The sequence below is a fragment of the Myotis myotis genome, unplaced genomic scaffold (genome assembly GCF_014108235.1).
Source record: "Myotis myotis isolate mMyoMyo1 unplaced genomic scaffold, mMyoMyo1.p scaffold_m19_p_1, whole genome shotgun sequence".
NCBI classification, from domain to species: Eukaryota; Metazoa; Chordata; class Mammalia; order Chiroptera; family Vespertilionidae; genus Myotis; species Myotis myotis.
Window position 1 is genome coordinate 65,307,645 of NW_023416313.1, and position 14,845 is coordinate 65,322,489.

The 14,845-nt window shown below is 42.3% G+C and overlaps 2 protein-coding genes across 4 annotated transcripts in view; one reads left to right on the forward strand and one right to left on the reverse strand.

Moving 5' to 3' along the window:
• BMPR1B (bone morphogenetic protein receptor type 1B) overlaps positions 1–4,368 on the forward strand; it is a 383,526-nt gene extending 379,158 nt beyond the window's left edge. For both annotated transcript variants that reach the window (XM_036340048.1, XM_036340053.1), the window contains exon 13: positions 466–4,368. In XM_036340048.1, coding sequence (XP_036195941.1) covers positions 466–591 — 126 coding nt within the window. In that variant the 3' untranslated portion in view covers positions 592–4,368. The remainder of the gene's footprint in view (positions 1–465) is intronic.
• A 3,488-nt stretch (positions 4,369–7,856) lies between these two features.
• UNC5C (unc-5 netrin receptor C) overlaps positions 7,857–14,845 on the reverse strand; it is a 372,686-nt gene continuing 365,697 nt past the window's right edge. For both annotated transcript variants that reach the window (XM_036340067.1, XM_036340076.1), the window contains one exon: positions 7,857–14,661. In XM_036340067.1, the coding sequence (XP_036195960.1) occupies positions 14,496–14,661 (166 nt within the window). In that variant the 3' untranslated portion in view covers positions 7,857–14,495. The remainder of the gene's footprint in view (positions 14,662–14,845) is intronic.

Below are 14,845 nucleotides of genomic sequence, written 5' to 3' on the forward strand. Positions count from 1 at the left end.
GCACAGGTCATGCATCTTGTTAAAAGCGACAGTGTGATGCTATTATTGTAGCAGACAGCTGCGACTTAGGAATAACTGTGTTTGTTTGAATAGTATGGAAGGAGATAAAAGATTTAAGCTGATCAAATGTTATAAACAAACCGGGAGTGTGGAGTGGAATACAGACTCCCTGCGTATTTTTGTATTTATTTAATGTTGACTTCAAAGACACTCTTCTTCAATCAGCACAACCACTTGCTTGCTCCTATCAGAAGGATGTTATGAAAATCTGTCTTAGTCATTGAAAATTTGCATGAAAAAAGAAGTGTTATGAAATGTTGTCTACATGGTTTTAAAAGGAGCTTTTGAAAATATATTCAAACTCCAGGAACCCCAAATTAAAAGCCAAATATCAAGGGCCAGCCTGGCACATAATAAATACATGTCTCTAACGTCACTCCCACTTTTCCGTTTTCCTCCCTGCAGTGTCTGAGGCAGATGGGGAAACTAATGACCGAGTGCTGGGCTCACAATCCTGCGTCCAGACTGACAGCCCTGCGTGTGAAGAAAACACTTGCCAAAATGTCAGAGTCCCAGGACATTAAACTCTGATTTGAGGGGGAAAAGAGAAGACAAAAGTAAAGAAAAAGAAAGCATCAGTGGAGAAAGCCAGCTCTTCCTCTCTTTGCGGGCAGAGTAGAAAATGTTCCCGAAGCACCCACAGTCCAAGCCTCGAACAGCCCTGCTTCCCAGTGGGTTCAGTGTCACCACTCGGGGAGCAGCGTGGACAAAGGCGGAAGTTCCCAGAAACAGGGATCCCTTGTGTGTGGCGGAGGTTGAAACTGCTCGGGTAACTTGTTGAAGACGTGGTGCACGTTGCTTTCTAAGAAAGCCCTGTATTTTGGGATTGCCCCCTCTTTTTATTTTTTCCTTTTCAAAAGATGCTTTAATTTTGCCAAAATATAACAAAGAATTTAGATGTTTTAAGGTTGTTACTATTCTAGTTTAAATAATAACAAGGAGAGTTCCTTGCAGAAATTCTGCTAGAAAGGAAATTAAAATCGTTTTTTTTCATTGGTAAAATTTTGTTGCACTCTACACACCAGAAGACAGCCTGTGAGGTTGGAGACCACAGAATGGAACTGTCTGAAAAGTCCGCCCCTGCCCGCTCTGACCACTTTGGCCAGCCCTGCTTGGGGGGCTGCCACAGCAATGTGAATGCACCTGGGTACACATGCCACCTGTCTGGGACCCACTTGGGGATTCCTGCAGGTGACCTTTTGCAGCTTCAGAGGATATGGAACAAATGAAGATTTTGTGTGATTCTATTAGAAGTCAGTGTCAGTGTTCTTCAGAACCACTTTGTGTTTCTGATTCTGTTAGGCATCTCTTTCATGGTCAAATCTCTTCCTTTTCATTAAACACAAGCAAAGCTTTTTTTTAATGTGCAGAGAACTGACCGATGCATGCTTTTGATCTCTTAAACGAAAGGCTCAATATTCAGTGAAATTGCCATCAGTTGAGTTGATGACCACACCCTTTAAAATAGAGATCATTGGCTCTTGTGTTGTAAGATGCCCAAGTTAGTAGGGTAGAGGATGGGGTTGGAGGTGCACATGGCTTGTTTTCTATATATGCAGAAGAGCCGATCACAGAAGCCTGAGAGTAAATGGTGCGCCCCTTATTTTGTATAGATAAAACCAGCTTCTTTTCATTATTGTCTGTGTCTTGTGTCTGAGTTAAGGGAAGGAGAGGAAGCATATGTCAGGTTAATGTAACTAAATTTTAATTTAAAAATAGATAACTATATCCTCCGAATGGGACACACCGAGGAGAGTTAGTGGAAGCCACAACATATTCTGGCTGCTGTGATTTATTTTTCCAGAATAGATATGGATCTAGCATGTACATCATAAGTGGTAATTTCATACCTTTTATCTATTTTATTTTATTCTCATTATGTTCAGTTCACTTTTTAATTTATTATTTTTGTATTCTCTGTGGCACTTGTGCAAAACATCTCTTCACCCACTTAATTCTGCAGAGTTTTCACTGTTGAGACACGAGTTCAATCATGGACAGGGCCAACATTCCTGAGCAACAGGAACATAAAGTTCAAAACTGTACGCATCCCCTCACCTGTATTCATTTACATGTTCTTACTATGGTTTTCTTTTATTTCTCAGAAACTCTGTAATTTAATAAGGAATTGGGAAATACTTCCTCCCTAGTCTTAAAAAAAAATAAAAAATAAAAGTCATTCCTCCCAGAGTCCTGCAGAGGGCAGTGTTTTATAACACATTTGCACCACTTGGTGATTGAAGGATGGACGTTTTTTGAAATTTTGACAGCTGCATGAAAAATGAGAAAATATTTTCCTCACTTCTGAAGTCGGCTTGCAGCTGGTGACTTGTTCATTCGGAAAACACCCTAGAGCAGAGAGTGACTGTGAGCTGGGCTTAACAGTCTGAGAGAATCATAAGAAACACAGTGTTCCATATTCAGCATTGACTTCCCAATGCTTCATAGCCACATTTTGTTTGTAACAAAGAAATAACTTGGTTTTTAAAAAGTTCTTGAATATGAACAAAATTTGTTTATTATAAAGATTAAAAACAGTTGGCTCCAAATAGAATTTTAATCAGAATGCTGCTTTTGGTGTTAGTAGAAGAACCTGAATGGCAATGTAATGGTTCCTTTCTCTTGTGTCAAATTGTGTTCTTTGTGATAGCTTAGAAGGAATATGTGGCTAGAACTAAGCGTGATAATCATCTGAGCCGTGGAGAGAAACTTCATTACCTCTAATCAGATCATCTACAAACAAATAAGTAAACATTTATGCCCATAACTGGGGACATGTTTTTTGTTTCTTGATTTTTTCCTAAATTTAAGTGCGGTTGGACTTCTTAGATAAAAATGTTTGCTCTTTTAGGTAAGTTTTTGTAAATGATAACTGCAAATCAGAACATTTTGGGGGGAAGTGATGATTTGAAAATACACTTGATTTCTAGGGAGGTGTTGGTTCCAGTGAAGAATGGCAGGAAACTTCTTCTATCTTATTTGTTTAGTTGCTTTGGAAAAATCAGTAGCTTAATTTCTAATTCTCAGTCTGATTTACTCCTTATGAACATCTAAAGATTGTTCCTGAGATACTTCAAAAGACTTATTTAGTTAGTATAGTCTTTCAATGCAACAAGAATTTATTTATGAATAGATTTTTTTTTTTTTGTCTTCACAAACTTCACCTAACTTAAGGAACCCTAAATTGTTCTTAAAGAGACTACCTACTTACTTCCAAATTATCCTTTTTTATTTTTAAATTCCTAGTAGCTCAGAAGAGGTGAATTGTATTTTATTTTTTGTTTTACCTTTCTATAGAATAAGTGGGGGCCTGGAAATTAATAATGTAGATGATTTCCTCTTGTCAGGACTGTTTCAAAGACTAAGATTTTCTTCTAGTTGCTCCCCCCAAAGGAATCCTAAAATACTAGTTGCTAGCTAATATAAGTTTTGTATGCTAAGATGTTCAGGTTTATAGTTTATTATGTGTATATATATTATATAAATATATATGTTTATATAAATATTTTGTTCAGTTTGGAGTCTGGCACAACTCCATTTTGTGGATTAGAGAGTAAAATATTAGAGATGATAAAGTACTAAATGAAACATAATATTTATTTATAAAAGTGTTGTAGATCGTTAAATCATAAGTTACAGTGCTACGAACATTGTGAAGAGACAGGCCTTTGACTTCCTGGAAAGCACTGTTCAAAAGTGACTAGTGACCATTCTTTTTAGTATCAAGACATAAAGCATCTTAGAAAACATGCTAAGATTTTATTTATAGGGAATTCTTTGTTTCAGTTGTTGTGTAGTCAGGTATAGCAAGGACCGAATAACAACCAGAGTTCACGTTCCTAGAGTCAAGTATATTCATTGGAAGTTCCAGTGTTTTATGTCGCTGGTCTGTTCTAGCTCTCCATGTTTGTAGTTGGAAAGGCACTGAAAGAAGTACAGTTTTTAAACTTGAATTGTTCTGTGGTTATATCTCCTTGGAAAACTCAGTCACAAAGCAGTGGAAACGAACAAAATGGCATCCGAAGTGATTTAATTTAGCCATTATGATTCCTCTTGTAAAACAAAGCAGAAAAAACAATGCCATATTTTTTTTTTTTTTGGAGAAGAGTTGGCAATAAAGAGTTTTGTTGTCTGTTTCAAAAGAAGACTCATTGTGTTCTTTTGGGGAACCAGTGCCTTATTGAATTTGTATATACTGTAATTATTCAGGACTAGGGAACAAACAACTGTATTGTATTTGTTACAAATTGTATATGGCTTTGTTTGAACATTCCCCCAAATAAAACGGTTTCGTTCTCCCCTTGGCAAGAACGTGTCTGTTATCTGATGGCTGTGCCTTCTTCTGACGTTGAAACTATCGCATTGTATCACAAGGCAGCTCTGAAGAGTGAGACAGGTAAGTGCACATACCTGGTGGCAAGGGAGCAAGAGCAATGGTCTGATGGCTTCTGTTTTCTCTGTAAGTAGGAGGCACAGTCATTTGCTGAGAGTGAGAAGAAAGGTAGGAAGTCAGTGGTTTGAAGAAGTGAGAATTGTACTGTGAAAAGTGACAGCTCAATGGTGGTGGGCAACGCTGAGGGCCCGATCAACGTTGATGCTGTGTGGCTGAGTGGCCGGGAGTGTGGCCTCTGGACCACCGGACAGCCCGTCTGTGACTCCTGCTTACTCATTCCCCTGGCTGAGTGACAGTAGGCTCAGCTTCTTCCCCTCGAGGATATGAATCACACTAATATCTACTGCATGCAGTGAATCTGAAGATGAAACGGAGTGACCCATGTATCAAGCATGAAGTAAGCCCGCATCCATTCTGAAGCATTAGCTGTTGTTACAAATTCATAGTGCTACTTATCCATGTAGTGTGAGGATTTCATTTGTCTATCAGCAGCCCAAAGGGTAGGCATGGGAGTGGCAATAACTGGATTCATTCAGGGCAGGGTTTATCAGGCGTATGGAGCAATGGGTCATAGAAAATAAAGATTATCATCTGACATGGTCCGCACTAGGGATGGGTTTAAAGAGCCAGCTGATGGGTCAAAGGACCGGGAACCCTGAGGGGGGTGAGTGGCACATGAGCAGTTTCTGAGAAAGTGGCTGTGGTCAGGATGAAGATTCCAAGAGGAATCACCTGGGGTCTGTCCTTGTGGATGCTGAAGCCCCCCAGGATGGTGGCACAGAGGGGCAGACACAGAGGGAGGCCAGGCCTCACACCTCTCCAGGGACCTCAGCTCGGATGCGTTTGAGGCAGACCGTCAGCCTTGACTTTGGCAGTGATGTCATGCTCTCCTGGGCTCAGCTTTCCCAACAGGAACCCCAGCTACCAAAGTTCCAAGTTGGGGCTCCCTGGGTGATATTGGGCTGTCTGTGCTGCCCTCTGTTTTCTTTCTGAAGTACCGTTTTGTTCTGTAACCGAATTTTCATTCTTTTACATGGAGTTGAATTCTCTAGGTCAGCCACAGGACTCACTTCTCACTTTTATTCTTAGTTTATACACTGAGTGGCCAGATTATTATGGCCACCTGTTGTTTGTAGGCAAATTAGCTATAATTTCGCATTGAAGTTTCTAGAAGGCCAGACCATTATAAATAGGGAAGCAGGTTGTTTATCACGACAGTAGAAGTGATTTTTTTTCTGAAGATATGGGTAAACAACGTGATTTAACAGCCTTTGAACGTGGGATATATATATATATACTGAGTGGCCAGATTATTATGACCACCTGACATTTGTAGGCAAATTAGCCGTACACTGCATCATATGGGACATGGAAGCTGAAGGCCTGTTTGAACACCTTTGCTGTTTGCAGTTACCAAGATAAAACGTCTCCAATTCGCACAGGAACACAAGGATTGGACAGTCGAGCATTGGAAAAAAGTCATGTGGTCCGATGTGTCAAGTTTCCAGTTGCATCATGCAGATGGCAGAGTGAGAATTGGGCGGAAACAGCATGAAAGCATGCACCCCACATGCATGAGTACAACCCTTCAAGCTGGTGGGGGCAGTGTTATGGTTTGGGGCATGTTTTCCTGGCATGATTTGGGCCCTTTAATTCATGTGGAACAATGTCTGAATAGCACAACATACCTAAGAATCATTGCTGATCAAGTTCATCCTATCATGTTGATGGCGTATCCCAATGGAGATGGTTTCTTCCAACAAGACAATGCGCCAGGTCACGGTGCTCGTATTGTGCAGGAGTGGTTTCAAGAACATGAGGGAGACTTTACCTTGCTTAGGTGGCCCCCACAATCACCAGATCTCAATCCAATTGAGCATTTGTGGGACGAAGTTAAAAGAGCCATCAGGCAGCTGGTTCCACAACCATTAAATCTCACAGAACTGGACAGTGCTATTCATCAGGCATGGTGTCAGATTCCTTGCATCACCTTTCAACATCTCGTGGAGTCAATGCCAAGAAGAATCGCCGCAGTATTGAAGGCAAAAGGTGGCCCAACGAAGTACTGATGGGTGGTTATAATAATCTGGCCACTCAGTATATATATATATCTCCCACGTTCAAAGTCTGTTAAATCGTGTTGTTTACCCATATCTTCAGAAAAAAAAATCACTTCTGTCGTGGTGAACAACCTGCTTCCCTATTTATAATGGTCTGGCCCTCTAGCAACTTCAGCACGAAATTATAGCTAATTTGCCTACAAACCTCAGGAGGTCAGAATAATCTGGCCACTCATGTATATTGTCACTACTTCCTGAGCCCTGGCAAACATTTGAGCTTGTAACCCCAGGTTTGAATCAGTCTTAAGTCACTCTCCCAGTTCGGGGCGAGGGGGTATTTCTTAGTGTTGGCACAGCTGCTCACAAACACTTTCTTGTTAGGGGACGGGGCTGGTTGCAGTCCACCTGGCACCCTTCTCCAAGTATAATCGATCCTTGAACAACATTGGCGTTAGGGGCATCAAAACCCTGCACGTTCAAAACTCTATGTGTAACTTTTGACACCGCCCCCCCCCCCATCTTAACTAGTAATAGCCTAGGGTTGATGGCAGCCTTACTGATAACGTAAACAGTCAACAGATATTTTGTGTGATAGGTATAGTACACTGTATTCTTACAATACAGTAAGCTAGAGAACAGAAGGTGTTAGTAAGAAAATCCAAAGAGGAAATGCAGTATTTAGTGAGAAAACCCCACATGTAAGTGGACCCGTTCAGTTCAAACCCCTGCTGTCCAAGGGTTAGCGGTAGTTCTTTCCCCAGGGACAGGGCTGCCTTCCCCGCCACGCCTCGGTCTCATAGCTGCTTTCCTGCACACGCTGGCGCCTTTTTCCTGCTTCGGGTGAGTGGCGGTGTCCTGTACCAAGGTGAACGCCTGCTGGGCTTCTGCTAGAGCTCTGGGCATCTTGTGTGCCTGGCTCACCCGCCATCTCCCACCTCTTAGTGCAGTGGTCCGCATGCCTCACTGAAAACCAGATCGCTCAGGGTGGGGGAGGGCCTCATATTCTTAGTCACAAGCTCCCAGGGGCCCCGAAGGCAGCAGTTCTAAGAGTCTGGTTCTCCCCACCAACTGCTCAGCAGTATCACCTGGGAGCTTTAAAAACTAACCGCCCCCGCCCCCCCCCCCCCCCCCGCCGCCCCCAACCTCTGGCAACGGAACCCAGGCACTCAAGTGGTTCCAATGTGAGAAGCCACGTGCCGGAACCTCGCCCTGTCCCCGAGGGGCTGGCGATGGCCACCCATGCAGACACCAGCAGCTCTGTGTCCTCGCGACGGAGCCCATGGTGACTCTTCGGGGAGAAGGGCTTTGCTAGGAAGAGATGAGAGACAGCGTTCTCTGTTGCTTATAAATATAATTTATTACCTGATTAAAAATTCTTTCTTACATTTTGTACATGTTGGCTGACAGAATAAATGCAGGCAAGTTACAAACCCAGGGGACTGCAGGGAAACGGGGAGGGGCAGCCAGAGAGAGAGCAGAGGCACCGGGCCCTCACCTCTGCTGCGGCCCCTCGGCGGGCGGGTGCCCTGCCCGGAGCACTCCTCCTCCCCGGGTTTTCTAGAAAAGGAATTGCATAGAAGATACAGCGAGAGGGAACTCCGCAACAACAAAAGAAGCGTCCCATGTCTGAAACACCAAGGTGGCCTTGTTGTGTTTAAAAAGAGAAAAATGACAAAGCCCCGGACCTCCATCTGACATCCCTGCCCTTGAACTGTTCCAAAGGGAACAGCAGGTGGACGACATCGGCTCTTCAGCACGGACTGCGGGGCTCCCCCCTGACACACAGGGGCTGTCTTCTTTAGAGAGAGCCAAGAGGAAGGCCAGCAGCTCGCCTGCAGCTCAGCACTGAGCGCAGTGAACACACAGCACTGCGCCAGCACACGCACGGATGGATGCTGTTCCCTGCTGCCCAGCTAATACACTGCGGGGTCGGGGGTTGCGGGAGGGGGTGTGTGTGTGTGACTTCCCCACCAACAGGTCTAGGAAAGAATGAAGGGAGAGCACACATCACAGATCTTATGTCCCACGCGTTCCTTTTGCTGTCCTCTTCTCCAAGGCCTGAAGGAGTAAGCACTTGTATTTACAACCCTACATTAGCAGGTGTCATAGGAGACTTTAAAAATCTAAAAGGGCAAAGGCGTTTTCCACGGGCCCTGGTTCCCTTGCTCTTTTAGGCCATTCCACCGTAAAACAGACGCGTTTTAACATGACAACATGGCTCAGGTCATGGTGCTTGGATGTTGCCTCGTCATCATGCTGAGGTTCAGAGGCCCAGGTCTCCTCATCCTGTAGGCTACTGATCAGCAAAACCTGCCCACCACTCAGGTTCTGAAGGCCAGCACTGAGGGTTATGACCCGGGGTCAGTGCCGTCGGGTTCAACAGCAGGTCTGACCGTGTCAATCCCAGTAGGCCTTTGGGATTGAAGGATGATGACGCATAGGATGGAGGCATACTTGAAAGGGGCCCTGAAGTGTGATGGCCTTGAGATAATAATTTTGCCGAGGCACAAATCTGAAATGGCACGTTGAGAAGCTGGTATATTGTAACATATACTTTGGCTGGTGAGCAGCCGATGGTATCTGAGGGCGTCTTTCCTGTTTTCTACCCAACAATTGGTGGGCCATGACCCTCAAGACATCAGCATGGATTCCTGACTCAGAAGACCTCTGGACAGATCTCAATACACAAGTGCTCCATGGGCAGAGGATGGCAAATAGCCCCTCGTCAGGGCTTGGTTTTGTGTGCTAGTCCCTGGGTGGAGTTTCTGTCATACCAGGGATGTTTTCCTTGACCATGCTGGAATACATCTGGGACATACATTACATTTGGTTGAATTAACCCATTATTATCCCACCAAAGATCAATACAGGGAGGTGACAGGCCACTGGGAAATCTGGGAGCCATCAGTTCTTCTGAAGACAAATTTTTGAAGTAGGCTTTCTGGAAATGGAGGCAATCATAGGTTGATAAGACTAAAGGATCAGGAAGTTAATTGCTAGACTTGGTCTATGGGGAAAACCCACCCAGTGACATATAAGGCCATCTCCCTCCTTTATAAAAATAGCAGGTTATCAGGCATGAATTCTGGAAATAGTTATGACTTTGTTTGGTTTACTTGACCTGTAGGGACATAGGCTTAAATTAACATTGCTTACAATGTATTTATTCCTCTTATGCCTTGTTCCATTAAAAAAAAATCTTTAGAGATACAAGGGAAATCTTTCAAAATGATCATTACAGTCAAAGATTATACAAATAGATTTCTTAGGGTAGAGAAACAGCACTTCATTGCACAGTAGCAACGTTTTAAGAATTTCAGTCAACATTAGCTCTGTAAAGTTAAAAACAAAAGAATATACAGAAACACAAACAAAAAACCCAGTGTGTAATAGTTGGTCCTACGAGGCACTCGAAAGGTAAAAAAAAAAAGTTTTAGTACCTTGAGATAAGAATAAAAATATTCCCTTATTGGATCTATAAATTTTAATGCTCATTGACTATTATCATCTTTGTAAATAATTGGCTTTGAGCAAACACTTTCTGATTCACAAAAGTTCCTCTGTTCTCAAAGAAGATGGATTAAACCCCATTTCATTTCAGCTGCTTCCCTGGTCCTTCTGTCTTGCATCAGCCTTGGAGTTGTACTGAGGTCTCTAAGCTAAACAGATAAGTTGTCTTGAGCAACTGCTCAGCAAAAGCTAAAGCTGACATTCAACCTGAAGCTGGAAACTTTCCCCACCCCCTTTGCACTCTCTTGCAGGTCTTCATATGGTTTTTATTCACTTGTGAATTCTGGGGAGATAGTGATCCCCTTACTGGCTCCCTTCCTCCTACATTGATGACAGAAGAGTAAGTGGACCAAGAGCATAGCTGTGTCTCTGATGTAGATGCAGAGGATACATAAGAAAAGAGCCTTGTCTTATCCTTTCCAGAAGAAGTAATAAGTTTGATTCTATTATTGAAGGAAATAGGAGAAATGCCATTCAAATATATGCTTACATGTGTAGTTTCCAGAGTGTCCTGAACTCAGTCTCCCTGATGTCTCCCTAAAGAATGGTCTACTATTTGAATGTTGTGAATTGAAAATCTACAGAATAGTAGGATAGATGGTGAAGCAGTTTAATATTGGACACCTCACCCAAGATATTGCCCTGCCTTGGAGGGGCCTCCACTGCTGATGGGGGATGGATTTTTCTAGGTAACTGAGGTGGGTTTCTACGTTGGTAGTCAGTCACACTGTGTGTGGAAAGGCTGTTGGCTGGGAGGACCTTGGTGTTACACATTCGCATCACCTTGTGCCCAGTTATCAATTCTGAATCCAACTTCTAGTCCTTCCAGATCACTTTAAGGAAATTTGAATGAGTGTGGTGAGGAAGAAAGAAGGAAGGAAGGAAGGAAGGAAGGAAGGAAGGAAGGAAGGAAGGAAGGAAGGAAGGAAGGAAAAGAAAGAAAGAAAAAGAAGAGAAAGAAGAGAAAGAAAAGAAAGCTTCTGCCCTTAGATCCCCAAATTCAGAAGAAAGAAGCTTCTTTTTTCTCCTTGATCAACAGCCACAATTTTCAGTTACTTAGACATAGGGTACTCGTTTTCATACATAAAACATTTCTTTCCAAGCAGATGTATCTCACATTTCCAGAAATAAATGTTAGAGGACAAAAATAAGGAGATTTAAAATAAAATTTAATATAAAGCCCAATGAAAAATATAAATGTTAAAATGACAATTCTTCAAAGACTGTTTTATAAAGATGCTTATGTATTTCTATTATCAAAATCCGACTTGAGATGTGTCATGAGGAGTGAGTTGATGACATAATATGCTCATAATGACATGCAATTTTTGATATGGGTCCTTTAATTGAGAAGAAAAAAAGTGAGAATACGAAAACTATATTTGAAGTGAAGTGTCCGCACATCTATTTGTTATAAAGGCCCTATTGACTCTGCAGGTTTTCAGTTCCTTTGTCAAACAACTTTTAGTGTTTTTATATTAGACTGAAAGTAGATTGTGTTATACACCACTAGATGGCACCATGCACAAGTGATAGGTATTCCCTTTCAAATGAAGTAAGCCTTGTCTTTCTGCACAAGCTAAATAAGCATGAGAGGCAGGACTGGTCACATAGAATGGTTGGTGAAGTGACCCCCTTGAAATGAAATGTTGGCTCTGGAGCTTCTAAGTTTGAGAGCAAACTAACAGTTATTACACTTTTCCAAAGAAGGAAATCAGAATTCATAGTGAAGATTATCTGACACAAGTGGTGCGTTATAAGTACGGAAGTTGCCATTTACTTGATAGGAAACATAACAGGGTTCTACAACAGATGATAGATGAGTACCTTACTTAATAAAGAATCAACCACTCTTCCTGTTTCTGGTGCTGGGATGCTGAACCCCAAAACATGAAGCCTCTGAAGTGAACGCCAAAGGCCCTCGATGGCTTTGATAATATAGTCCCTGCCTGCTGTGTTCAATATTTCTGCGTTGATGACTTTTTAATGATTTTTTTTCTAGTTCAAGTTTTGAATTGGTTAACTGGATAGCTGGACATTTGCTCCTCTCTACTTTTCACTAGGCATGAACGTTCCTTTGAGAGGCCTTCAGATTTCTAATTCTTGATTTCCATAGATGACAACCCCCCAAACCAGTAATGATGAGCAATCTTGAGAAGTTATTTTAAGATGAAGCAATGGATAATAGCTCTTTTTTCTCCTCCTCCATTTTAAAAAATATATATTTACAATTTTTTAATGTAGAATACAATTTTACTATCTTTTGGTCAAATATGCATTGGTATAGATATTATCCACTGAAATTGTTTATTAGTGCAATCTTTCCCTTTCATGATAAGTATAACATATTTTATATATGGTGCAGGGAGTGGCCTGAGAGAGACTGGTTATAGAATACATACCTACAACAGAAAATGTGAAATAAAAGGTCTGGAAGAAAAGGCTCCATATCAAGGTATCAATATTTTCTCAGTGACAAAGATGGAGGGGGCTGGAAATATCTAGAAGTCACCAAAATAGTCAGGAGAGGAAATATATGTGGAAAGAAGGGAGAAATATCTGAAATTACTTCTAATTCAAATCCATTCAGCAACCTGGACACCTCTAGCCCAAAAGGAAACCACAGCCATGTTTTGAAGGTCCTTCTTCAACTACATGGCTTCTTGTTTTTCAATCTTGGTTAGGCCACTGGGCTGTTAACTCTCTAATCCCCGCCTGCTGAATGAATTGAGTCCCTGTGCTAAAACAAAGAGCCTGTGATGGTCCTAAGGAAATAATGTATCATAGTTTACACAAAATAGTCCCTTGATGAACTATTTTTCAGTTAAAATTTTTTTTAATTTAAAAATTTTGACCAAGACAATAATAGAACATAACTTGCTACTAACAAGGAAGGCAAATAGTCCCAAGAGAGGAAAGAAAGTGATAATAAAGGATGCCATCTCTCAGGGAACAGCATAATCCAATGATGCAAAGACAAGACTTGAAAGCATAACAATTATGTTACAGGTTAGAATCATTGTCTTCCAAGTTGGAACTATCTGAAAGGCATAATGTAGCCTGGACAAGAGTCTAGCCTTGATGGATCTTTAAATGATCCAGCTCAGAGTCCACTGTGGTCTTCACACTGATGATTGGCACTGGAGGGGAGGCCCAGCGTTTTGGAACCTTGAGGTTCTCTAACCCCACCCCACTATTTAACAGGCGAGGACACTGAGGTCTAGTGAGGTTAAATAACTTTCCCAAGGGAGCACAGCTAGACAATGACAAACCCAGAATGAGAATTGGTCTCCTGATTTCCATGCCAGAGGCTGTTCCTCCAAACCCGCTGCCTCTAAGGGAGAAAGAGTCCTGAAGGCAGTGAGTGTGGGGCCACATGACCCCAATATTAAGTGAACTTGAATAGGGGACTCAGAGGAGAAAGACCCTGCCTGAGCAAGCCGCAAGAACAGACGGACAAAGCCAGTAAGCATTTACTACCTGTCTGGGGCAGAATGGTGGGAAAAGATGAAAGGTCAAGGAAGCAATGCTTATTTAATTAAACTGGTGACCACGCCCACCTTGTTATGGGAGAAGGTGAGGCAGGTCTAGTCAATAGCTAAATACTAACAGTACTGCTAACAAAAACCGAAGCTAAAAGAAAAGCCTTTTACTAGAATACTTGTAAATACTCATCAATAATAATAATGATAATAATGATACCTTAAAAAACACCACTTCAGATTGCATATTACAAACACACATGTTGTGAAGAAATGCTTGTTTGTGTGGTTGAACGTGAATCACTGTCTTTCCTGCAACACTGCAGCTTTATTCCCGGAGGGCACCGGGTGGGTGTCCTGAAGGAATAAGGACTCTTAGCTATTTCTCCTTCACACTTAGATTCTCCACTTCCCTGATACAAACAGTAACACTGGTTTTACAAGTTCTAGAAACAGAACACGATGGGAGGATTATCTGAGACACTTGATGCACGTGATTTGTAGCAAAAGACTGTGATTTCTCTGTGAATTGCTAATCGGAATAGACACAACAAACCGTCCACAGCTTCCACTTCAAATGATTTAAACAAAAATAGAACGAGCCATGGACAGTGTCTGCATCCCTGTCCAATTTGATGTAAACAACGTTTGTAGAAATTGGGTTTGTTAAGAAAGTTTATCCATATATCTGGATAGCAATAAAAAGCGTTTCCTAGGAAACTGTAAGATCCTGTACCACACAGCATACAGCCCAACAAAGAGGAAAATTAGGTTGGTTTCTAAATTCAAGGTACAAATGTACACAATTGTTCTTAACTCCGGGGACGAGGTCCCATAAAGTGGGCGTATATAGCGGTAGTTCGTATCTGTTTTCCTTCTCTCTCCAGCTGCCATCTTGCCTGTGAAGCTCATTGGTCTGGTCTGGGTTTCCTCCTCAGCTGTGATCCCTTGGACGGCCACAGACTCCCTGTGCATTCAGTCCAGCGTGGGTCAATACTGTCCTTCTGCTGCTAAAGACACGACGGTTTCATGTCTTCCCATTTCTTCCAGGACAGCTGCCAGCATGCTCAGGTTTCCATCCGGGAAGTTCTGTGCTTCCCAAAGATCCAGGATTACTCCAGTGGGGCTTGATTTGGTGGCAAAGTAATTCAAGTACCTATAATTGGGAATGGGCAAATGTGCTCTTTAATTTACAGATCTATTTTCTCTATATACTTTTATTGATTTCAGAGAGGGAAGGAGAGGGAGGGAGGGAGGGAGGGAAGGAGGGAGGGAGGAAGGGAGGGAAGGAGGGAGGGAGGGAGGGAGGGAGGGAGGGAAGGAAGGGAGGGAGGGAGGGA